Source organism: Girardinichthys multiradiatus, chromosome 3 (assembly GCF_021462225.1).
Source record: "Girardinichthys multiradiatus isolate DD_20200921_A chromosome 3, DD_fGirMul_XY1, whole genome shotgun sequence".
In the NCBI taxonomy this organism is placed as follows: domain Eukaryota; kingdom Metazoa; phylum Chordata; class Actinopteri; order Cyprinodontiformes; family Goodeidae; genus Girardinichthys; species Girardinichthys multiradiatus.
Window position 1 is genome coordinate 8,877,804 of NC_061796.1, and position 26,060 is coordinate 8,903,863.

Sequence of the window (26,060 nt, forward strand, 5' to 3'; positions counted from 1 at the left end):
GATTTGTTATCTTTATACCAAGAGTGGTTGAAAAACATAAGGTTATCATCCAGACTCTGATATCCAAGAAGCTAACTGGTCATAGCATAGGTTTAGAACTAGCTATTTAATAGCTATTTGACTGATAAACATCCTTAACTAAAATTTTGAGTAGGTTCAGTTCAATGATTTGTGATATATCTTCAGAGTTAAAGTGGCAGATCCATCCTCTCTCAACTCATTTTTGTGTTCCAGTCAGCCATCTTGTTACGTCACAGTGACCACACCAACAGGTGTCAGCTGCCGTCAGTAGCCAGTACTTGCACAACCCACACTCAGAAGCACTTACGTTAAGACCTCCTCGGAGATGACACATCCTGCTAGTATGCGACAGTGTTTATTAGGTTGGACATGGCAGATTTGAATCATTGCTATATTTTTTTAAAATTCAGTGGTGAGTTTTAAACAGGAAGTGATAATTTGTGTTTGAGTGCTTGCTGGTTGAAAAGCCTGAATTCAAGTTTTCATTAATTTGCACTATAGATGCTGTACTACTTCCTGTTCTCCGGTTGATGCCACAAGAAATAAATTTTATTAATAATTAACAGCTCCCTTTAGACACTCTTACAGCTAGACCCGCTCCTGACGTGACAGCACATGGCGCACCTTATTGGTTATGTTCTTTTTAACAACATGCTGCTGGAAGAGAAAAACCTTTTTAGGTCAGGATTTTAGTTGACAACAGAAAAGTAAAGGCAGGTCAATCTTTTTTTCTGTTCAATGCTTATTTATAATAAAACAAGACATTTTTTACAAACTAATTGTCATTTGAGTTTTAGAAATGTTCACAACTTAGTTATACAAGCTCAAAGAGAACTAGACAGGCATATATACAACTCAGACCATCCACTTCTAATATAAAAGTGACAAAACAAAATATAAAAAAATATCACTTCATGAACTTGCAGCATGTCAGAATCCAGTATTTACGATAAAAGTAATAAAAACAAGCTTTTACACTTTAAAAAAGAAATATTACACTTTAAATAAAAAAACAAGCAATTGCACTCCTTTATACATTCATATAACTGACCAAAAAAGAAAATATAAAAACAGCTTTAGTTTCAGCAGTCCAGAACAAATAAAAATGGACAGCTAAGGAAAATAAATGTATTTCATTATGAAATCAAATTCTTGCTCTCAAACAGCGAGAAAGCTCTAATAGTACAAACCAGAATCTGCCGGCCTTTTTATTCCTATAAAACAGCCTGTTATTTATATCTTAACAAGATTTTAATTTTTAAGACTCTAGTCAAGCTCTTTCTAGGAAACAGATGTGTGAACACATTAGCTATGGGAGTTTTTTTTCTTCCTGTTTTCAGGCTAAATAGTAAATCCAGGTTGACAATATTTGCATCTGATCTTATCTGTAGAACAGCAAAGAATTTACCTTCTGTAGGCTTTGCCTATACCTCTATGCGTCAATGTGCTTTGCTTGGTGTTGTTTTTTCCTCCTTGACACCATTTTTTTTATGAATGAATGTTTAGCTGTCCAATGGTTCCAGTGTCCTCATGCTTCTTATGTATCTTATACTACATTTTCAATCAGACAATGCATGTGTGTTTTTGTAATGCTGTGGGCTGCAAAGTTTCTTGTTTGCACACTTTAGGACCTCATTCATTTAGTGGCTTATAAGCTTTAAAGCATGACTCATCCTGAAACATGCTCATAAACATCTTCTCATATTTCTTGTGCGCTGACGAGGTTCCTATGATGCGATTGATTTTCTTGAGGCCTTTGATTAGATAGCGTGGAGCCCCTTGGTTGCGCAGCACCCTCAGACTATGAGACAGACCTTTGGCTAGATCCAGGTTGTAGTTTGTGGTTTTCCACAGGTGGAGGATCTGTAGGAGGTACTGCCTGGGCAGGCAGGTAGAGACAACGGCCTTGATATCCCGCTCCTGGATTTTTATCCCCGGCAGGCTGTTGGCCACCTTAATTAGGTCATCTATGGTCAGGTTTTTTAGAGCGTTGCAGCGGGAGACTTTCCTCTCACAGTGGTTCACACCTGGTGAAATGCAGTAACAATATTAATATGTACAACCAACCATTTAAAATAAAAGTGTGCAGCAGCTTCCATATTTTATCGGCTTCCCTGGTTCAGACAGCTTTTTAAACCCCACCTTTCGATTTAGCTGCAAAAAATACATACAATACATTATTTTTGTAACTACAGCATTTTAGTTGTTTTAAACTTTAGTTTTTAAGTTGATCAGAGCATCCAAGGATTTTTAGTTTCTAAACTACTACTTCCTGTTCCCCCGTGGTATAAATAGAAACAGAGGCGCATTTCTCCTAGCAACTCTGCAAAAACATAACATAACATAAACACATCCACACTTGTAAGGCAGATGTGCATTGATCTTCATAATTTAGGAAGCGGTTACAATATAATAGTTGCTCCTTTCAAAAAACCAAAGCAATTACCAATGCGGACCCAATTTTTTTATTTCACAAACACTATGTGAGTCTCCATAACAACCATTCCTTTTAAAGCATTTCTACACCTCTTTACCAGGGTTGCTAATGATTATAGCTTGTGATGGATGAGTTTCTTATCCATACCTTGTATGATGCCATACAACGCGTCTTTGTTCTGCTCCCTCCATAGTCGCAGCACGTGCAGGACCTGCTGCTGGGGAGAGCACACCTTCTTCAGCCTCTCAAGGCTCTTGAGATCCACCTTCTGCCCAGGAAGACTCTCAAGGATCTGCTCCAGAGGCACCGAGGACAGAGGCAGTGAGGCCAGAGATTCGAAAACTGCCTCCTCGCAAAGAGTCACATCTGGGAGGAATTATATAACAGAAAATATTGGTGGATTTCAGCAATCAAACCCTGTTTATATTTGCTGACCCGCTTTTTGTATGTTTCCACTGGTATTTTGACAATGCATCTTTGGTGATGAGCTCCACATCTTTGAGACTGGAGGCCTACTCATCATCACCGTAATCTTTTGCTTCCTCCACAGATTCAGAGTCCACTGGTTGGTTCACTCCAAAATGTTAATATTACTTCCAGTCAGAAGAAACTTGTTGATAAAATTACATTTACTTTAAATCTGAATTTACCAGGAGTCTGAAGATTTTTAAGCCTAACTGTATACTTCTTATTCAGAATATAATATATTCCATCAGACTACACGTCTTTTCCTGTCTGCATGTGGTAAATGTGTTTTTAACGTGTTATCATAACAGCTCAGTCTTCTGTCTGATGAGCGAAGCGAAAGCAAATAAGCTGCACAAAAGTGATGGTCTAAAGCTGCAGATAATTCCTTATAAGGCAAAGTAAAAATTGCAAAGAGCAGGGTTTTTTCAGGTAAATTTAGATATTATAAAATGTAAATCATCCTGTCACTGAGGACAGTCCCGACTTACATTTGACATTCAGAGTTGAAAGTAATCAGAAAACTATAGACTTTTAGATTCATGAATTTGATCAAGTCATGAAGCATTTCTGTGCATATGTGTGGTTTTCTGATCAATTTGCAAATATTAAGTTTCAGGCATGAGCAAAAAGAAGGTTTTTGTAAAACTAGTGGTTGGAATGGCATTTCAATAATCACACTGATCTTATTTTCTCATATTTGTTAAAACTGCTCAACCGATGCAGGATTATAAGCAGTTTGCGGCTAAGTGCCTAAAAGGCAGACAGCTGGTGAATGAATGTTTGAGGGAAGCATCATTCTTTTTGAGGGATGAGAGCTTTGTGACTGTTCCTTAAAATATTCTACAGACTGTGCAGAAGTGTGCCCGGGCTTGGACATGCTTGTGATTTCTAAAGCTGCAGGAATTCAGCATCATATTTGAGGCTTTGCCTTCCAAATTATATTTCAGCATAAATCATAGCTGTAGTCTGAGTAACAAAGCCCCAAAAGCTTGGCTTGTGCCTCCTTTTGACTCCGTTTCCTCTGTTATTGTGTTTGAGGATGTCACAGTTAAACGGGTAATTGATCCATCATGGGGTCATTCTGAACTTAGTGCCATAAACATTTGCTGCAACCCCTGGTGTTTCTCTCTGGAGCTGGTTTTCAGACATGCAAGGATTTGTGAAAAACCCTGGAATCTGGAAGAGGAACCTAACCGAGGAAATCCCCTGCCTCAGGAAATGAAATTGACCACAAGTCTGAAATAGCTCAGCTTGGAATGATTCAAGTTGTTGACAATTGAGATTTACTCTAAACATGCTTACTATGCCTGTGTGAAGGGGGGTATGTGGTGGATATAAACTAACCCCTGCTGCATTGGTTCTAAAAGGTTTCACATAATTCCAGTCCTTTTGACCCATACCTATGTTCTCACCATTATGACACAGAGTGTAATGCTGGGAGCAGTCCAGTCTTGCTTTAATGTCAGGAGATCCACACAGGCTGTCTGAAGTGGATGTGCCCCGTTTCAGAGTCTTCATGCCAAAATCCCCACAGTTTCTGTGCAGCTGACATGGCTCGGTGGAGGAACTGCCAGCAGAGAAAGAACCATCCGGACAGCGTTCGCACAAGGTGTCACTTTCTGGTGTGCCTGCAAGTCATCCACAAATAATTCTTTTGATTTTAAACTGGCAGAATGGATTCCACTCATTTTAAAAATTCTCAACAAGAAAACCCCAAATGCAGTACAGTAAAATTATAACTTACTCATTCTAGCCTCTTCCACCACTATGTGTCATTGAGACACTTAACTACATTTCCTACCAATCTCAATATTGGTGTTTAAATGTTTGTGTCTATGTGAGTCTGGCTCTATTGTGAAGACTTTTAAGTGGTCAGAAACACTAGAAAAAAACACTATATAAATTCAGTCTATTTATTATTTGTTGAAATATCACATCAACCTGAACACCCCAACCCTCCATGCAACGTGGTGGTGTTAGCATCACAAAGCATGCTGAAGGCATACATTTTCTTCAGCAGGGACAGTGAAAACACAGTGGATGGAGCCAAATACAGGGCAATCCTGGAAGAAAATGTGTCAGCAGAATGTGGAGGATCACATTCCAGCCAGACAAATGACTCTGAACATACAACCAGAGCCACAATGCAAAAGGTTAGATCATGGGTGGCCCGTTGAATAATTTTCTTCAGTCCCTGACCACAATTCAAGAATGGAGCTAATGTGGTCTGCAAAATGTTCACATTTATTAAGGGGAGATTTTCACAGACAAATAAAATCTTCTTAAAATAAAAATAAATGCTAAGTACAACACAAAGTATTAATATTTTATTAACCATGTTCTATTGTTCCATTTTAATTTTGTAGTAAATAGAACATCTAGTCTCCCCTGCTTCTTGTAGCGAAGCATAGTAAAAAAAAAATCTAGCCCAAAAACTATCGACACAAAGAAAATCTGAATTGTATGCCTGTCTTTTCATAAAGCAATTATGCAAGACTCTCTTTATGTTTTGGATCATCAGCAAATTACAGATTATTTAAAAAAATGTTTATTGCTTTGTTCATTTTATTAAAACCTTGCATGTTTGGTATAATGAGCAGGAAAAAAAAATCATAAAAAATCAATTTTTCTGTTTTTACACTTTTGTGGCCCGCTTGTGCTTTCAACGTGATTTTGAGTGAAGCTTAGAACTAAATGTGGCACTGCCTTGTGTTGGCCTATGGCATAAAATCCCTGGAAAATACACTGAATTTGTGATGTGACAAAGAATGAAGAAGTGCCCAGAGAATGAAAACCTCTGCAAGACACCATAGCAGATTTATGGTCATCTTACAAACAGAAAGCCATCATTTCCTTTCCCATCCTCCACATGTCGAAACTACTCTATCACAGGTTTTCACACAAAACAATCCAGTAGAGCACCTTCTTGAACCACAGGAAGCTAAAAAGATGTTGCATCAGTTTCGATAATTTACCGTCAACCTTTCTTTTTATCTGACACACACGTTTTAAATGTGTGAAAATTATCTACTTTGTGAAACTCATGAATTAATCTGACGTAATTCCAAGAACTAAGCCCGCAAACATGTGATGATCAAGCAAAGCCGCAGAGCACTGTATGGGAATCACTCATGCATGTCATCCTCAAGACACCCACATATAGTTTCTATTGCTTGCACTGTATCCACTGCTACTACTATGACAACATGAGATGTGAACCTTAGAGTTCTACTAAAGAAATTTCAGATTTTTCTAAATCTAAAAAGCTAGATTTTATTGTGCTTCTTTTTTCATAAAATGCTATTTTCATATCCTATAACATGAGAATGGAGTCTACTGATTGAAACCCACATTATAGATGGTATTGAGGGGTTCCCAGTAGGTTATATTACAATAAAGGCTCTCAGCTTCTGGTATTTTACCCTGCAGATCACATGACTGCCTGTATGTAACAGAAATAGTGGTTTAATCACTTCTCCTTTTAATTGAAGTCTTAACCAAAGAAGTGAAAATGCGTGGGAAGACACCATGCTTCCAATGTGACCTTTTCATCTGTTTCCATCTCACATGGTATGGCGTGTGCTGCCTTTTAATCAGTACGCAAAAACAAGGAAACACTTGCTGATATGCATACGGCAAACGTTTCCTGCACCGCTGATGACAAAGCACGCACAGTACAGACTTGTAAATGTGGCAGGTGATTTAAAACATATGCTGACATTAGTGATTTTTGCTTCTGGAAATTTACTTCATGCCGAATTGTCCCTTTGTCAGAATGCTTTATAGACATGTTTTAGAATAAAACTGCTTAAACCAAAAGTACATTTAAAAAAAAGTTACCATACATAGAAGAGGAATTGTTGATAACAGTAAAATTCAGTAGTTGTAAGCCCATGTAAACTAGTACTTGAATAATCTGTTCATTGAATTGTTTTGAAGCATCGTGCTTTTATGTTCAATCAAAAACCAAAGAAACAGGGGAAACTAATAGTTCCAGCTAAGATCAACGATCAACTCATGCTTCTGCAGCTTTAATGGAATCCCTCCGTGCTCAATTGAGATGATTAAACATGAGTTGGAAAGGAAGGCACAGGTTCATATGGCGACTCACAGATGACCATTCATATCAGAGCTGAAACCAAGAAATGAAGTCAAAGAAATTGCCTGTAAGACCAGATTGTGTGAAACCACAAATTTGGGGAAGGATAGTAAAACAGTTGCCAGTTTTGGATGTCTCCTAAAACACTGCAGTCTCTATTATTTGAAAATGGAAGATGTACAGAAACACAGGGACCTTCCCATAGATTTAGCCACTTGACCAGACTGGTTAATCGGAGAGGAAAGGCCACTCTTGGGGTCAGGTGACAAACCTGGGTGAACTGGGTGTCTAGCCTGCATTGAGGCTAAGATGACAGCAGCCAAATATAGACAGACTGTTTAAGAAAACCTGTTCCAGACTGCTCTGGGACTCAGACGTGGGTGACCTGTCATCTTCCAGCATGACAATTAGCAGATTAACAAAACCAAGGAAACAAAAGAATTGCTTCAGCAGCTGTCTGTGTATGTCCTTTGGTGGTCCATCCAGAGCCTGAACTTAAATCCAATTAAACATCTTTGGAAATACCTCAAAAATGCTGTTTACTACTGTTACCCATCCAGCCTGACTGACATTGTAAAGATCTGCAAAGATGAACAGAAAAATATCACTAACCTTGTGTGCCAACCTTGTAGAGAAAACCCATGTTTCAACAAAGTATTGAGGCAATAGGTAAATGTTAAATTTAAATAGTTCCATTTTTCTTTTTTTGGCTCTTGTGGCCTTACTTTTGTAAGTTGACCGACAGGAAATAGGGTGGCGAGAGAGAGGGGAAGTCATGCAGCAACGATCAACGGGCCGGGATTTTAACCCATGACGGCTGCGTCGAGGAGTTTGGCCTCCGTACATGGGTCATGCGCTCCACCTCTGCGCCACTGTCATGCCCCCATTTTTAATAAATAAATGTCAATAAACATGTTTTTACTTTTACACTTTGGACTATTTTGTGTAGATTCTTTAAAAAGAATTATTCTGACAACTAAATCAAACAATTATCTAATGAACAGCATAAACCTAACTTTTTGTATTGGTTGAATTATCTTTATGGTTTATTACCAATTATTCACTCAGCTATGACAATGAAAATCAGCTCAGATGTCTTCATTTCATTTAGCTGCAAAAAACAAAGCCAGAAACAACTTAATGAGAGCCCGACGGAAAAACAGCACACTTATAAACAGAATGGGGTTCAGCGAGACTGGACCAGCAACTTGTGGTTTAAAAATCTAAACCACAAGTTGAGGTCTTGTGCAATGATTCCTTCTGGTTCACAAGAACCCCCCCCCCCTCCAAATGAACAAACTGACAGCATGACTCTCCAAGTCTGAATAAAGGAGTATTCATGACAGATTTTATATTAACTAGCATGGGCCAAATTTCAGTGAAGTCAAAGAGGAAGCAGTCTCAGAAATTCAGTGGAATGATTGTCATTTTATTGAGACTAAGCAAATGTTTTGCCCCCTAGTTTCCCTTTTACCTCAGCTGTGATGTACGTATGACAGGAACAATGACTGTTTAAAAATGTCAGTGATCTCTGACATTTAATCGAGTGACATTAAGAGATACTTTGACCCAAAAAGCTCTTTACACATGGCTGTTTAATTTCTTGATCAAACACTGTAGCTGAAAATTCTAGGGTTGATCCAATTTTTATTTTAGAAATTGTACTACTGGAGAACACATTTATAGTATACTTAGAGTGAAACCTACATGCCATTAATCATGAACAGATACTGTGAAGAGCAGGAACAAGAGGTGATGCAACAGAAAGACACATGCATCATTTTCAACTAATATTTCACCAGGGAGTTTATTTTTTTTTTTATCACATTCAATAAAGTTAATTCAGACTTAGTCACTTTTCTTCAACGAAACTAAACTGTATTGATTCAACACTGCAAGTTTCAATATCATTACTACAGACTGATAAATGTACATTGGTTTTGCTATGAAGAACTAAGATAATGTTGAACAGATAACATTTCATGTAATCCATCTAAACAGAACTTAAAGAAAGATTTAAAAATATTAAACACAGAACTCCTTAAAGGAGTTATAGTTTAAATCTTACATTAACATGCCATGTATGAAAACAACATTTTCTAATTTCTTTCAAATATTTCTAAACTTCTAGACTAACTTTTTCTGTTTTAGATCAACAAAAATGATTTTTATTTGCTAAATGCCAGAATTATGACTATTTTAAGAGATGTTTTTTGGTTTCTTCCATTTCAGAAGTTTAAATACACTGAGGTTACCTTTGTAAGCTACTATCAGCTTAGATCACAACATATAAGTTATTTAGAGGGAGTTTAAGGTATTTTAAGGCGAGACCTTCAACACAGTGCTTCCTTGTGTGACACCATAGAATAATCAAAAGAAATAAGCCAAGTTATCAGGAAGAGAATTGTGGACCTTCACAAGACATTTCCATCCTTTGACACAATTTACAAACGTCTGAAGATGTCCCGTTAATTTCTTCAAACAATCATATGCAATTAAAAACACTATGTGAATGTCCAGCCATCATACTTCTTAGGAATATGAATATGTGCATTTGTTTTTGGAATGTTTTTTAACATTTTAAGTTAATGTAGGAATTAATTAATTATTCTTTTAATTAATTATAATTACAATTAATTATACTTTTATGTAATTAATTATATACTATATACTATTTCGCCAGACTTCTGTTGGAAAAATATTTTAATGCAATGCTGATGATCAAACAGAGTACTTTAAAAAATACACGTTTCCCTAAGATTGTCTTTTCATGTAAACCTACCTCAGTGGAGTGAGAACTCCACCTATGCAGACAGGTCTGCAGGAGAAGAGGCCACAATTCCAGGTTTGGATGCAATTTCCCAAAACCTTCCAGTAATCCTCTTCACCTTTGTGTCCTGCCATCGACTAATCCACTGGCTACGCATCTTCTACTTTATATTAATATTTGCTTATGATTAGACAATCAAGGTATCAATTCCCTGTACTTCTGGAATGACTGTTTTTTATTCTACGGTACAAGCAGACATCATTCTGCTTGTACCGTAGAATAACTGAAATGAATTTGCCCTATAATAAAAGAAAAACAAGTGTGTTAATCAGTGTAGTTGTAAAGCAACATCTCTGGCCTGATGCAGGTTGGTAAAAGATTAAATATGAAATAATGATTTAAACGTTTCCTGCTTATGGATCCAGTGCAACTTAAGGAATAATGGAAGGAATGAATCAACTGTATAACTTTCCTCACCTATTAATTATCAGCTGGAAGAAAAACTAATTTATTTGCTAAGAATGTTTTAAAAGGAGTAAAGGAGTATAGCCATCTACTGGAGTGAAGGTGTAGTGCAGTTTTCTTCACAACTTCCCCATACATCATTAGGCTGACTTAAATAAATTGTCTGTGGCCTGTCTGAACAATAGAAAAAGAACGTACACCATACCCTGGGATTCCTCTTAAAGTTTGACTCATACATATTGAGTCCAGGCGTGCTCTGGCATTCGACAAAAATAGACTCTGGTTGAATTAGATGGCCGTCTGCACGTCACAGCACTAAAGTCAATGTTTTGGAGTCCTGATCTCAGTAACATATATAGGGTATGTAAATATCTGGTGTCAGCTGAACATCTTGGTGTGATGAGCTGTGAGAGTCATGAATATTGGAAGGAACTCAGTCAGCTTCACATATGCTGCAGTGTCCTTATGCAGTGTTTTACTGTCTAACCACAGTTCATGTGGTGGTTACAGACAATAAAAAATTAGAGTTTAACAATATAGAGAGATACTTAAGCTAAATAACAGTCTAATAATGTTAAATACACATCTGTATGTTTTTTGAACATAGTTCCAATATTCAGAGAAATAAATGCTGACACAATGAGTAATTTTTTAGTCATAAGAATTTTATGATGAAGCTAAATCAGCATATCAGTTGACTCACATTATTTCCTGGTATCTGTTTGCCACTTTAAGGTATTATCGGTCCTATGTAAAACATTTAGAGGAATAATGAGCAGGAACGTGCTTTTTAGATGTAAAGCTGTACCTAACTTAACTTGATCAACGAACATTAAACAAATGAAAACTATTGTAAAATGACAACTTCATCATATATTTTACCAAGTAGAATTTGACACCAATGTTTGGAGTTCTTTCAGCATTGTTAGGATTAAACATAAGCAGCAATAAGGTTTAGCAAAAGCTAAATACCCCTAAATAAAATCCTGTCCACATAATTGTACTTTAAAAACCTACAAAGATATGTTTGACCATCTAAACTGACAAGCTGGCTAAGAAGAGATTAACTAGAGAAGCAACCAAGACACTCATGATAACTCTGGAGGAGTTGCAGAGATCTACAGCTCATGTGAAGGAATTTTTTCTACAGGGCAACTATTAGTCCTGCAATCCACAAATCTGGCTTTTGTTGGAGAGTAAGAAGAAGAAAGTCCTTGTTGAAAGAAAGCTTGTGTAATGTTATCTACAAGTTATTAAGGAACATAACAAACATTTAAAAAATAGATGCTCTGGTCGGATTCAAATTCAAAAATGCTTAATTAATCCCAAAGGGAAATTAAATGTTGTTGTAGCTCATAGTATATAGGTTTCTTCAAAGAGCCGTTGTAGATGCTGATGAGAAAAAAATCAAGTGTTAAGCCCTAAATGGAAAATGCTACAATATGTGTGGAGAAAAACAAACTCTGCGCATCATCCTGAACCTCGCATTTCCCACTGTGACACATGGTGGTGGCAGGATTAATTATTTAAATCCATTTCTCATTTTCCTTCCACTTCACATTTATGCAATACTTTTTCTATGCCTATCACATCACTTTCTAGGAAAATTCTATGAAGTTTGTGGTTGTAATGTGACAACATTTGGAAAGGTTTAAGTGAGTATGCAGACTATTTCACTGTAGTCTGCATACATGTTTCTTTCAGCTGTACACCTAGTTGAAAGAAACCTGATTGTTTTGTAACAAAAGGGAGAATATTAGACCTACCCAAAGCTTTGACTCCGTATCCAGGCGGACAGGTACTGTGTGCAATGCAGAATTCCACCACTAGATGGTAGCCTAGCTCGCATTCACAGAGCTGGTCATGCGTGCTGTTGCACTGCTGTTTAACTAGCTGCCTCTCCTTACACACCTAAACACAACAGACATTGGTCACATATATACAGACACATATATACTTCCATAAGTACACAGTAGTTTTCTGTTTTAGACTAAAACAGGTCATTATGGTTTTAATTTTTCACGGTTTGGCTTCATGAGCAACCTTGATGATTTGCTGTGTCAAAATGATACATAAAAGGCAAACATCCTGGGAAATATGCTTTAAAAAAGAGTTGTAAAAAGTGGCAATTATTAGGTGAGGATTAATTTACTTCAATGAATATAAAACTAACAGCATAAGCTAAGGGTTGGACAACAACAAAAAAGCTAAATGTGCTTTCAGAAAAGGTTTTGAGTATTACAACATTAGGGAAATTAGGGAAAAAATCTCACATTACTTAGGAAAGCAATATTTAAATTGAAATCCTGAATGTACAGTAAAATATCAAAAATAAAAAATAAACTGTCTGAAATTGGGGTGTCTGTTAACCAATTTCAACGGCCAATACTTACTGAGGTACAATATTGGCACATATCCCCCCAGTGCCAGTTCTCAGCAAAATGCCTCTCAGGACAGGGCTGGCACTCGGTGGGTGTCTCAGCGGTGCAGTGTCGTTTCACGGATGTACCGGGGGGGCACTGGTCACAAGAACGGACTTGAGACGTCACGGGATCTCTGTACTGGTACTTTGGTGGCACGGCTTGCTGCTGGAAGGCCCATGAAAAAGAAGCCGTGAAGAGCTGCAAGAGAAAGGAATTCAGTTTTGTGAGTTATTTAAGAGCAGGGTTAAAATCCCCCGATACAACCAGCCTCATGCACAGCTCTTCCTTGCCAAAAAGATTAAAACATTTTTCATTTGTGAATTTATGAATTCCTGTCAAACCAAACCGTCCAGTAAGAATGACCTCAAATAAAAACCTGAGAAGAAACTTGACAACAGCTTCACTGCTTGTGACAACTGCACTGAGACAACATAATCAGCTCCCCAATTGAAGCCGTTGCCTATTGGTCAAGCAACATTGCCTCTTGAGGAAATATAACAATGTTATTTGGCACATGGCAGCTGTCAGTAAGACTCCTGCCACAAGCCAGTTTAGATATTCCTTTAACAGGCTCACATGTCACTGTTTGAGCACGATGTGCAAAGCTTTAGTCAGGCCACAAACACAGGACATTAATTGGTAAGCATGTTTGACATGGATCCATGAAGCAGGACCAGGCCACATGCAGACCAGATGTCACCCACCAGGCTCCTTCCTCTAAGGGCCTCAGCCATTTGCTCTGCGGACTTTCCCATTGGTCGGGGTTCATCCTCACTGCCTGGATAGTTAACAATATGTTTTGCATCCATTGTTTGTGTGTATATTTAAAAAAAATTAAATGTGCACCTACAAAACCATTTTAACAAACAACAAAACATCAGAACACGTGAGTGCAATGGTGTGGTCACTCAGGAATGTGTTTTTTACTATATTGTGTGTTTGTTGCCTGTTTGTTAAGCTTCATGTACAATTACGGTCTTCCTTAGTTTTAGTCTTTGAGCTCTGTGGCCTCTGTCCTGGCTGGAGCACGTAAAGGGAGCTGCTAGAGGTTTGCTGGGCTTTCCCCTGTTTGCCACCAGAGTACAAAACAGTCTGTTCTAAAGTTTACCAAACTTTAAACTAGTGATTTTTTCCTGCGTGTGTGCATCCGTGCTTGTGATTTATCACAAAACACAGTTTAGTATTTGTTGATGTGTCTGAAACAAGATGGCCATCAGTGAACAGGAGGGTTGTTTTAAAGGGGAACTTCTCCATGTTTTTCATATTATTTATAAGAGAAATGCATGCACCATCATGCTGGGTTGTGAGTGTGAAGGAGGTTTCATTGTGCATGTGTCCCATCCTAACAAACACAGATGAAAACAGGTGATTACATATAATGCATAAAAAGACACATTACATGTTTTTTTCTTTACTGTCTGACATTAAATCAGATGAACTATTTTCCAGTTTTTGATAATTTAGGATAACTTGCTAGACACCAGAATAATGATGGAGAATTTATCATTAGACCAACACCACATGTCTACAAAAGTGATTGTCTTTGTCCCTGAGTGCATTTGTGGACTGTAATCTGGGCTTTTTTATGTTGCTATTTCTAGTAATGGTTTCTTCCTCGCTAAATGGTATTGCATCCCAAGGTCTTCTGCTTTTGTTCTGGAGGTCGATTCACACATTTTAACCAAAATAACCTTCATCTCTGGGACACAGAGCCTGTCTCCCTCTAGAACTGTAATCAAATATTGTGAATGAACTTATCAGAAGCTTCCAAAGCTATGACATTATCAACTGGGCTTTCACAAATTGTTTAAAAGCTTAATAATCTTATTGTATGTGAACATCTGAATTTGAAGAATAACCAATTCTCAAAATAAAATTCTCTCACTCTCATTCTGACATAATTTTGGTAATCGTAACTGAAAAGGGGATCTGAGAAAGGAACATTTTATTCTAAGTTAACATCAGTGACAAATAAGCTTATGTGTATTTTTATACGGTGTATGTAAATATCAGGTTTAGTTGTATTCGGTATTAAATGTCAAATGCAAAATAAATTTATTAAGTAGGTGAGTTATTTCACACTCACACCCAACATAAAGATACATGTTTAAAAACAATGTTTCTAGTTAAAAACAAAAATAATAAAAAAAAAAATGTGACCAGATATTCTATTGTGCAAAGGCAAAACGACAAATGAAATTTTATGTCTTTATATATCGAGTATGTACAAGTGTGGTTTCAATTGCATGTTCCTTTAGCTTTAAACTGCTTTGAGCTTTCCTTCTTACCAATTTATTACAGTTTATGCAGTGTGCATATAATTTAGTGCTGAATACTGCTCATTTTTTTTTTTTTTATCTGTTATTGCTTCTCTTTGCAATGTTATTCACTAAAGAGGATGGTAAAAATAGATGAACGATTTTTAAACACCATAATAGAAACCCAAGCTTCAAACAATCTGGCGAGTTCAGCGGTTTTCCCGGCAAAACCTATCGAACTCTGAACACAGCGTTTTAGGGGAAAGCTTTCATCTACAGCTGCTCACTGAGGAGCATAACTGCACGAGTTTGTTTGTAGTCTGGGTGGCCCCATCAGGGCTCAAACCCACAATCACAGTGTATACATTTGTTATTAGGGCTGTGAAGCCACATCCTATTAAGTTTAGAAATGTCAGGAACTACTCATGATGTGTGCTGATGTAGTGGCAGAGGGTCACCAGAGGGTTTTTCAGCCTAATTACTGGGACGAGTAAATAGACGAGTGCATAGAGCGAAGCAATTACATGAATGGATAAAAGGCAGCAAGAGCAAGTTAACCTGAATTTTCAGAGATGCTTATATAAAAAAAAGACAGAATGTTAGAAATGTCTCTGAAACTATTAAAATAACCATAACAGATTGATGATTCAGGGCAACTGTCAACATTTGATTTTTCATTTATGTGAATCCATACTGAACTTTGAGAACTCTACAAAAGGTGTTGCAGATTTCGTAAGATTAACAGATGAACTGACTTAAGACAAACATTACAATGTATGTGATCTACTCCCCAACGCTCTACACCAGTGGTTCTCCAGATTTTTAAAACAAGCGCCACCAGAAACTACGAAGGTTTCCAGCTAACACCACGCAGAACTTTGAAAAGAGTGATAAATCATAACTTGAACATTTCAGATTACTTAGATGAAAAACAAAAATCATAAACAGGAATGTCCCCTGTTGTCTGAGTTTTGTTAACAACCCATACCTCAAATCCAATATGGCTACATTATATACACTATATTGCTAAAAGTATTGGGTCACACCACCAAATCAATGAATTCTGGTGTTACAATCCCTTCCATGGCTGCAGGTGTATTACGTTTGGTGTAGAGAGACGTGACTGGCTTGCACAGAGTCCTGACCCCAACCTTCTTGAACTAGAGCATAGGCTGCAATTCAGGTTTTCTCATCTAATTATGAACACACTCCTAAACCTTGTGGAAGATGTTTACAGAATAGTTAAAGTTACTATTGCTGGCAACAGTGGGTGCATCAACAAACTGAACCTCTATAGATTAAGAACAGGATGTCATCAAGCTCATGTACATGTAAAAGTAGACAGACTAGTAATTTTGGCAATATAGTGTATGAAATGTAATTTTCTGGAATTTAAAAAGATTGCACTGCACAATCAATGTTAGTGAACATGTTATTTACTGTTTAAGTATAAAAAAAAAGGGAAATGAAATGTACTGACATTAACTAGTATTGCAAATTATTAGCTTGTCACTTAGCAGCATATCTCACAACGGTTAAGTTGGGTATGAGGTTATTCCAAGATCCATGTAGTAAAGTGGTTGTCACCAACACCTCTACATTCTTCCTTACACTTACAGTGAAACTTTTATTTCAAATTAAAACCATTAAGTTGTTGTAGTGTTCAAGAACACCCCAAATCTGACCCTTCACACATTGAACTGCTTTCACCAAGGTCCTTCAAAATGTCCTTGCTGGTCTCCTAGATTAGGCAAAAGACCCTCCTACTCTACGCTGATGGTATCCTGAATTTTCAACATATGAGTGTTATAATCACCCTGAAGTAACAGTGCTGTCCAAATGCCATTAATAAGTGACAAAGTATTTTGTATTTGAATAATCTTATTTTGCTCATTTAGAATTTCAGAAAAGTTTTTAAAATGATCCATTATTACCTGATTTTAAATTGCAATTAATGATTGATATGAAAGTGATTTTGTCTTTTTATTCTTTAGAATAATTAAAGTTGGAAACCTTGTCTTTTTAACAGCTTCACTGAGGACTCTATATCTTGATAATAGTATGTTTACCTTCCAGGCATCTCTCTAGTTCAGAGAATGTGATAAAAAAATATTCTATTTTCATTCTTGGAAACCTTCATGGACCCATGGTTCCTAAAGTCAGCCCCTGATTGGCCAGTCAGGTCCACTTACCATCTCTTTTCCGGAGGCTGATATTTCCTAGTGAGATGCTATGTCCTGAGAAACTGAGAAGGAAACGGTATCACAGAATCAGCAAGAGGCTCCCCAGCTAAGTTAGGACCACCTTGGCAAACTCGGTTGTGATAAATGTTTGTCTTGCATTGATTACTTTGCTTCTTTTGTTTAATTTTTGTGTTTTGCTTTATTTTTTCTCCACACCACTGACGTGCTTGGAGTCACACTGCAACTTTCTTCAAGCTTTTTATTTTTTTGTGTATGATTTGTTTCTGAATCCAAAATAACAAACTACTTAGTGATCCAACTAACTCAACCACCACCGAACTACTTTGCCAAGATTTCCTAGTTAGCTGAGCTGAAGAAAAAGTAAAACTATTGATGGTATCTTTGTTTTAACTTGTTTTGTTTTGCAGTTTTGTTTTTTTTTATTAAATAAAGAACTACAGGTCCTTCTCAAAATATTAGCATATTGTGATAAAGTTAATTATTTTCCATAATGTCATGATGAAAATTTAACATTCATATATTTTAGATTCATTGCACACTAACTGAAATATTTCAGGTCTTTTATTGTCTTAATACGGATGATTTTGGCATACAGCTCATGAAAATCCCAAATTCCTATCTCACAAAATTAGCATATCATTAAAAGGGTCTCTAAACGAGCTATGAACCTAATCATCTGAATCAACGAGTTAACTCTAAACACCTGCAAAAGATTCCTGAGGCCTTTAAAACTCCCAGCCTGGTTCATCACTCAAAACCCCAATCATGGGTAAGACTGCCGACCTGACTGCTGTCCAGAAGGCCACTATTGACACCCTCAAGCAAGAGGGTAAGACACAGAAAGAAATGTCTGAATGAATAGGCTGTTCCCAGAGTGCTGTATCAAGGCACCTCAGTGGGAAGTCTGTGGGAAGGAAAAAGTGTGGCAGAAAACGCTGCACAACGAGAAGAGGTGACCGGACCCTGAGGAAGATTGTGGAGAAGGGCCGATTCCAGACCTTGGGGGACCCGCGGAAGGAGTGGACTGAGTCTGGAGTAGAAACATCCAGAGCCAACATGCACAGGCGTGTGCAGGAAATGGGCTACAGGTGCCGCATTCCCCAGGTCAAGCCACTTTTGAACCAGAAACAGTGGCAGAAGCGCCTGACCTGGGCTACAGAGAAGCAGCACTGGACTGTTGCTCAGTGGTCCAAAGTACTTTTTTCGGATGAAAGCAAATTCTGCATGTCATTCAGAAATCAAGGTGCCAGAGTTTGGAGGAAGACTGGGGAGAAGGAAATGCCAAAATGCCAGAAGTCCAGTGTCAAGTACCCACAGTCAGTGATGGTCTGGGGTGCCGTGTCAGCTGCTGGTGTTGGTCCACTGTGTTTTATCAAGGGCAGGGTCAATGCAGCTAGCTATCAGGAGATTTTGGAGCACTTCATGCTTCCATCTGCTGAAAAGCTTTATGGAGATGAAGATTTCATTTTTCAGCACGACCTGGCACCTGCTCACAGTGCCAAAACCACTAGTAAATGGTTTACTGACCATGGTATCACTGTGCTCAATTGGCCTGCCAACTCTCCTGACCTGAACCCCATAGAGAATCTGTGGGATATTGTGAAGAGAACGTTGAGAGACTCAAGACCCAACACTCTGGATGAGCTAAAGGCCGCTATCGAAGCATCCTGGGCCTCCATAAGACCTCAGCAGTGCCACAGGCTGATTGCCTCCATGCCACGCCGCATTGAAGCAGTCATTTCTGCTAAATGATTCCCGACCAAGTATTGAGTGCATAACTGTACATGATTATTTGAAAGTTGACGTTTTTTGTATTAAAAACACTTTTCTTTTATTGGTCGGATGAAATATGCTAATTTTGTGAGATAGGAATTTTGGGTTTTCATGAGATGTATGCCAAAATCATCCGTATTAAGAAAATAAAAGACCTGAAATATTTCAGTTAGTGTGCAATGAATCTAAAATATATGAATGTTAAATTTTCATCATGACATTATGGAAAATAATTAACTTTATCACAATATGCTAATATTTTGAGAAGGACCTGTATGTGTTGTCATTATGTGCAGTAAATGTAAATGAATTTTCCGAAACACAAGATACCTCATTGCTTAATTCAATGTGTGATTAAATCATTTATTGAGATAGTTGTACTGTTATACTGATAATTTTACTGTCACAATTTTCTGAGAAATCATGGAGCTCATCAAGCTGAGAGAAAAGGATGGATGAAGGTATGATTGGGAGCTTTATTTTTAAATAACCTATATAAGAGTGCTTGAAAAAGGCAAGGAAGGGTTTCAGCAATTTATAAATAAACTCTTTTATGTAAAACTGCTTGATGGAGAAACAGACCTCCATAGGCTGTGAGGCAAACATGCTCAGATCCAGACAGATGTTTACTGACTGTGAGATGATGTCGAGTGAGCAAAGCCTGAGTTGTTCACTCTGTTTATATATCACTGGGCTGATACACTTCAACTGGAATCTTAAGTAATGTATAAAGCTGTCTATTGGTTAGATGGCGCCAAAAGACTTAAGAGAGTTGATCCTTCTTTGATCAATCCAATGACAGAGCTGAAAACTACCTTAGGCAATGGATGAGAGATGGGCATGGACAGAGAGTTCAAACAAAACTACACTTTAAAGACGATTAAACAAGCTTTGATAATTAGGTCAGGAATGATGTTTACATCAGCAAACAGTGAATTTGTGGATGGCTAGTTGTTTTTAGTTAGAATTAATTAATAAATTAATAAAACCTTAATGTTTTGTGTCTCTGATGCAAATGTTCACTGGTGAAGCATCTTTTAACAAGCACATTTAAAGAGTTAGAGTTACATGATACTTCCAGCATTACTGACATGTAACACAGGACCAAACTCCATATTTGGCCTGCCTTGGGGTTAGCTTTAAAGTCATGGCACGAGGAGAAGACCAATGGCACAAAGGGAGCAAACCACACCACACCAGCTCATGCACTAAGCACATGGATTCAGTTAACTGTAGAGCGCAGGTGGTCTGACGGGGGATTCCAGCTCACTGGTGTGTGTGTGCGTGTGTGTTTGCGTTAGTTCACATGAATATCAAATCAGTCATTTTTTTAAAACCACACAGAGATCTGGAGCGACTTTGGGACACGCTGTCAGGCCACATCACATTATACTTGCTCCATCTTCTCGATACAGGGGGGCTTGGTCTTTGCTGCTAGAAGTCTTAGAAATTACAGGCTGTTATGGAGTTTTTTTTAGGCATGTGAGTTAATGTGAGATTTGTAAAAAGGTCCGTATGATACAGCCAATTAGTTAAAGCCAGATAGTCTGCCAATTTGCAAAAGTCAGTTATGACAGTTTAGGATTAGATTCGGTTTCTACGGAAGTTATAATTTTCCTGTATTGGTGCTGGCCAGGGAATGTGTGCAAAATGAGCATGTTCAAGTTGGCTTTGTGAAATCTTATTTCTAATATTTTATAAACAAATTGTAATTGCAGATTAACGTAAAAAGAAAATATCAATAATACGCTACATTAAAATTGACAGGGAAATCAGGACTATATTTTTATTAGGTTTCAAAAAGAGGCTAAAATGATCAAAGGCTTTAAAAATCTTTAAATAATATTCAGAGGGTTCAAATTATATTGAGGAGGTAAGAACTGATTTAATTTTATAGTAAGATCACACAGAGGGCAACAGATTTTAGCTTTAAAGGCATTGCACCTTAGACACAATAAAATTCAAGCACTTGGAAGATGATGTTCTTAGATGTTGTACTTCCCTTTGAGTAATAAAATATTAACTGGAAAGTTTTCCCTGTTTCATCTGAAGATTAAGTCAATATAAAACATAAAAGTGTAATATTTTATCTGAGTAACTAAATAAATCAATTAGAAAGCATATAAATAATAAATGAGTAGGTACCACTTGTCACATTTTAATATATTTAACTGTCTTTCAACTGTTAACGTTACATAATTTCTAGTCAAATCAAAATCTAAAAAGATAAAATGTATGCAAATAGTTTTGCCAGTTTTATTGAATACAATCTAATAGTTTGTTTTATCAGAGTAGCAAAACCAAAAAAGAACAAGTTGGCCAGTCTGGGTAACAGCACAAAACAAACTCAATATCAGTTTCAAGCACTGGTGGGTAAAATTTAGGCACAAACAAAATGTGACTTAAAAGAAAAGCTAAATAAGTCAAATAAAGCAAACCCATCTTGTTTAACAAAGAAAGTGTTACTGTAGAAACTTGCATCCCCTTTTAATATGGTGGATAGAGTGTTAAAATTAAAAACAAAGATGAAAGCTTGTGTTGGATTTTAAACTTTTGCAGCAATTACTGTATTTTTTTGTTTCATCTACTACTTTCTGTCTTCTACTCAATGCCAACATACAGTGCCAAATAAACGCCACACTTTTAATATTCTTTCTTTTTAACTTTTTAAACTATGTATCATTTTCCTTTAAAAATGTATGAACTACTTTGTGTTGGTCTACCACATAAAATTCGAGAAATACACAGAAGTTTGTGGGTGCACTGTGATGAAATGTGAAAGGTCCAAAGGGTGTGAATACTTTTACAGGATCGGTTAGTTCGTCACAGCTGCACAGCACTCATAAACCCTCACAAACACACAGACAGGTACAGACTTCTGCTATCAGAGCTGCTGTTGATAGAAAAGGGGAAGTTAGGTGTGAGGAAGCAGCTTACATTCTGAATCCACTACAACTTGTTTGGTTGTTGTACAGTCCTAGACCTTCACACACACAAGAGCTCTTTATTTCTCTCTGGCCCATGCACCTCCAAGCCCTTGCTCCTATGTTTTTTAATAAAGAAAAACAAAGAGGTCAGTATTGGTGACTAATTTGTCTCTCTGCACATGCTCCCCCCACTGTGTGCAAAGTTGCCACCACATTTAAGGAAGTTAGTGCAGCTTCAGCCAACGGCCACAACAGAGACTTAAGTAGGGAGGTCGCAGAGATAAGGACACAAAGATAGTACATAGCACATAACAAAGAGGAGGGATACGGTTTACTTCTGCATACGGATTTAAGTGGTGAGTAGGGTCTGGACTGGAAGAAAAACTCCTGCTGTCTTCTGGCTCCCCACCTGCTTAGACTATTTTGCAGTACTCATATATAAACATATTTTCTCATACAAATAGACCTGCATTCGGTTTTCCACTGACTACTTCTAGGAAAAAAACCCAAGCAAACTGTGTTTGTTTTAGAAAAGAAGAACATGCATCAGGAACAGGCAGTAAGATACCAAATCAGACAGGTGAGGAAGGAATATGCCCTCTTTGATTTAACCAAATGAAAGCTCTGAGCATCATGGGCTACTGAAATTAATGATGCAGGGAGCAAAAGGTTTAGTTGAGTTAAAGGAGCTAAACTGTAAACATGAAACCTTATTGTGTGAACGCACAAAGTACATGTGCACCTCACAGTTCATTTGCATGTAAACCCCCTGGTCCTTTGAACACATCACACAAACAGAATCACTAACCGACCAGGGTTGTTCCAAAATACAGGCTCTCTTCACAGTTGTGTGACAGACACAAAAACATCCAGACCGCAGAGACAGATAGTGAAGTTAATATTCTAGGTCACAGAGTGTGATCTGTTTCTGACCTGATACACATCGCAGCTATTACCATATGCAAAACCTGAAAGAGCTCCGATGGAACAGTGTATGCAAAGCACAGTATAGAGGGGAGATGGGTCACCCTGAGAGTAAAATATCATTCAAGGTACCTGAGCAAAAGCAATGAAATGTGAACTAGTGTAAGCAATCATTCAGGGATAAATTATAGATCTAGTTTGGAGATGTTTAGATTTCATAGATCTGACATGTTACTGGCATTTACATTGATATAATTGATATAAAACTGTAAAGTCAGTATTTCATAACAAAGACGCATAGGTCTACACAATGCAAAACAACTGATACCACGCAGCCCTATGATGTTCCGCCAGTTTTGCATCCCATTACAACCTATTTTAGGTATTAATACACAATTCTTCATAATAACGATAACGCTCAGATAATAATGCCAATATAAACGAAAGGGAAGGAAACTAAATAATAATTTAAAAAGCTCAGGGATAGCTAAATTAAAAGAGGAAGGTGGATAATTGTGGCGAACATAATAATCTGGAGCCCGGAAAGCTACCTGCACCGACGCACGCTCCACAGTTCAACACTAAACCAGGAAATATTGCGTTTTCCCCACATTTTTACAATAAATATCTGAGATTGTTATTTGATGGCGCTCTGAAAAGGGTAAAGTGAAAGAAAGAAAAGCCCTACATACACATTCAAAAGCGTACAAGTTAAGATGAAACAAACTGATTTACTCATTTCCTTAGAAGAACATCTGTACTCCAGCTGTTCAGGAAGAAAAGCCCAGAGAGCAAAATTCTGGTTACTCACCACTATCAGTTTCATGGCGGGGTTGGATTTCATTATCCGTGTGCTCATCTCTGCGTAGCAGCGAACTGCAGTGTGATGGGGTCTCCATAACAGTTCAGCTCTTATATGGCTCAGAAAGAGGGAGGGAAAGACAGAGGTTTGTGCCCACCCAGCACGTTGTCCCAAAAAAAGGGCGCACCCACAGCGATTGTGAAAAGTGGAGATCATGTAGGTGTACAGCATCAGGTATACCCCCCCCCCCCCCCCCCAAAAAAAAAGAAATAAAAAAACAAAAAAAAAAAGAAAGTCAAGCTGTGATTCAAACACACGTGGCACCATTTTTGGGAAGTATTAGGCTGTTAGGCACCCCATTAAGGAAAAATGGATGAGAATGCATGCTTGATTGATGCAAGATTGATTCAGTTAATACAGTAAAACGACACAGGTACAGGCATACATGATTAATATGTAAACAAAACTAAGATGGTAACCATCTTACCTGTAATCTCATATGTTTCACATAGGCATCACATGGTACTATTAGTGGTTTCTGGTTTCACATTTACATCAGATATGTTTCTATGGGTTTCACATGGGATTTTACAAGGGAGTGATGTCCGTAGTCCCAACCAGTCCTTGGTGGATGTACGTTTATCTTTTAGGTCATTGTCACATTTAAGTGTGTGGTTCTGAACACAAAATCCATGTTTGGTTTATGCCAAATTGTCACTTGTTCTAATATCTAAGTAATTTCATGTCAGACTCATCTGTGAAAAGCAAGAGTTTTTGAAGACTTCTTTGAGGATCTTACAGTCTGCTGTCAGGGTGATTTTGCTTACGCAATCAGACCTTGGTGTGTTTCAAGTTGTTTTAAATGTCTGCCACTTGTAGACTACTTTCTGTACAGTGGAATGGGGGACTACAAAGTCTTTTGAGACCTCTTTGAATTCATTACCAGACTTATAAACTGCTACAATCTTGTTTCTGAAGCCTCAGATAAATCTTTCTATCTTATATGGTGTTCACCCCCACTGCAACAGTTAGGAGGACACAAAATGACATGTTTGAGGTTAAACCTAATTTAAAATGATAATTATCAGTGTTCTGATCATATTCACTGGATGTCACACACTTATGTGTGATTTTAGCCATTTAAATGTTGCAGTGTTCTACATTGTTCCTCATCAGCAATAGATTTTTTTATTGCATGTCACAGATAGTCTAAAGGTATTTTTCTTCAGTCTTCATTATTTATTTATATAGCTACAATTCATCAGTTTGGTTTAAATGTATATTAAATACTCATGTGTCCAAATATGTTATAAAAACATACATGCTGTCATTGGGTGTCCTGATTTGTTCACGTCTTAACTTCAAATATAAAGCTAAAAAGGGACAGCAGACACATGTAAATGTATGTCTAAACTAAATGTCTGAAATTATTTTGCTAGGCAAAAACTTGGACATTCATGATTTCAACAATTGATGTGTGACACTATTTCTCATGTTCAAACATGCTTTTAAGGAGGAAGGACTATTGGAAGAAATTGTTGTTTATACAATATATTTCTGGTTTAAGTATAATAACTTATTTTTATTTTATTTGTTTGTTTTTCACCTGTTACACCTAACATTTCACTTCACTGTTACTTGGCAAATTGTTGATTTAAGAAATGAAAGTACATAATAAAGCTGGAATTAATCTACATGGTTAAACTTAGTCACTGGGTTTAGCTTATAAAATACATAATTAGTATTAAAACCTTGAAGTGAATATTAAATAAAGGCAAATACAGATTTTATGTTGATGACTGCACCTGTTGTAAATAACTAGTTTAAACAAGCCTTGTCTAATATTTTATTTTACAATAAAACACATAATACACCTAGAATGAAGTTAGATGGCGATATTGTAGACATAAGTTTTACAATCTACAAATCTGGAAAGATGGAAACTGAAGGATGCCACTAGTGTAAAAACAATTAGTAAAAAGCAGGAATTTAACATAATCATCAGCACTAAACTCTAACATTCTCCAGCGCCAACTCCATTCAATCAACTAAACTCAACAAAAAGAAAATCACTCTAAAATGGCCAAAAAAAGTTTTAATGGTTCAACTGAAATCTAGATATCAAAGAAAAGTAACACCATTGCATGTCATAACAACTGAAGTTGAGAACAAATTCATGGATATGAGACAAATGATGAATTTTTGCCAGGATCAGCTTCAGACTATTATACCTAAAAATAAACAAAGGTAATATATATTTTCATGACTAAATTTCAGTGAGAATATTTTTTAAATAAACACAAAAATTGCCTGGATTGCTCATGAAAAATAAAAGCCAATTTACGATATAAAACTACACATAAACCAAATTGAAATGTAAAAGAGACACGCTATCTATCCCTTTTATATAAACAACAAAAATACACCAACACTGAAACTCTAAAATAAACCTCATCAATGCATAAAAGTCTCATGTACAAGCATACATT

At 37.1% G+C, this 26,060-nt stretch overlaps 1 protein-coding gene across 2 annotated transcripts; it reads right to left on the reverse strand.

The window, feature by feature from the left end:
* Positions 1–743: 743 nt before the first annotated feature.
* LOC124865347 (tumor necrosis factor receptor superfamily member 11B-like) lies at positions 744–23,700 on the reverse strand. 2 transcript variants are annotated; one of them, XM_047360357.1, is made up of 6 exons: positions 23,581–23,700; positions 12,654–12,881; positions 12,027–12,171; positions 4,339–4,554; positions 2,606–2,824; positions 744–2,048 (listed from the first exon to the last, which is right to left on the reverse strand). In XM_047360357.1, exons 1-6 carry the CDS (start codon positions 23,626–23,628, stop codon positions 1,654–1,656), a joined length of 1,251 nt encoding a protein of 416 aa, XP_047216313.1. In that variant the 5' UTR covers positions 23,629–23,700; the 3' UTR covers positions 744–1,653. The 2 variants fall into 2 exon arrangements, with proteins under 2 accessions (XP_047216313.1, XP_047216312.1); XM_047360356.1 differs by having other exon boundaries at positions 4,327–4,554.
* Between the last annotated feature and the right edge of the window lie 2,360 nt (positions 23,701–26,060).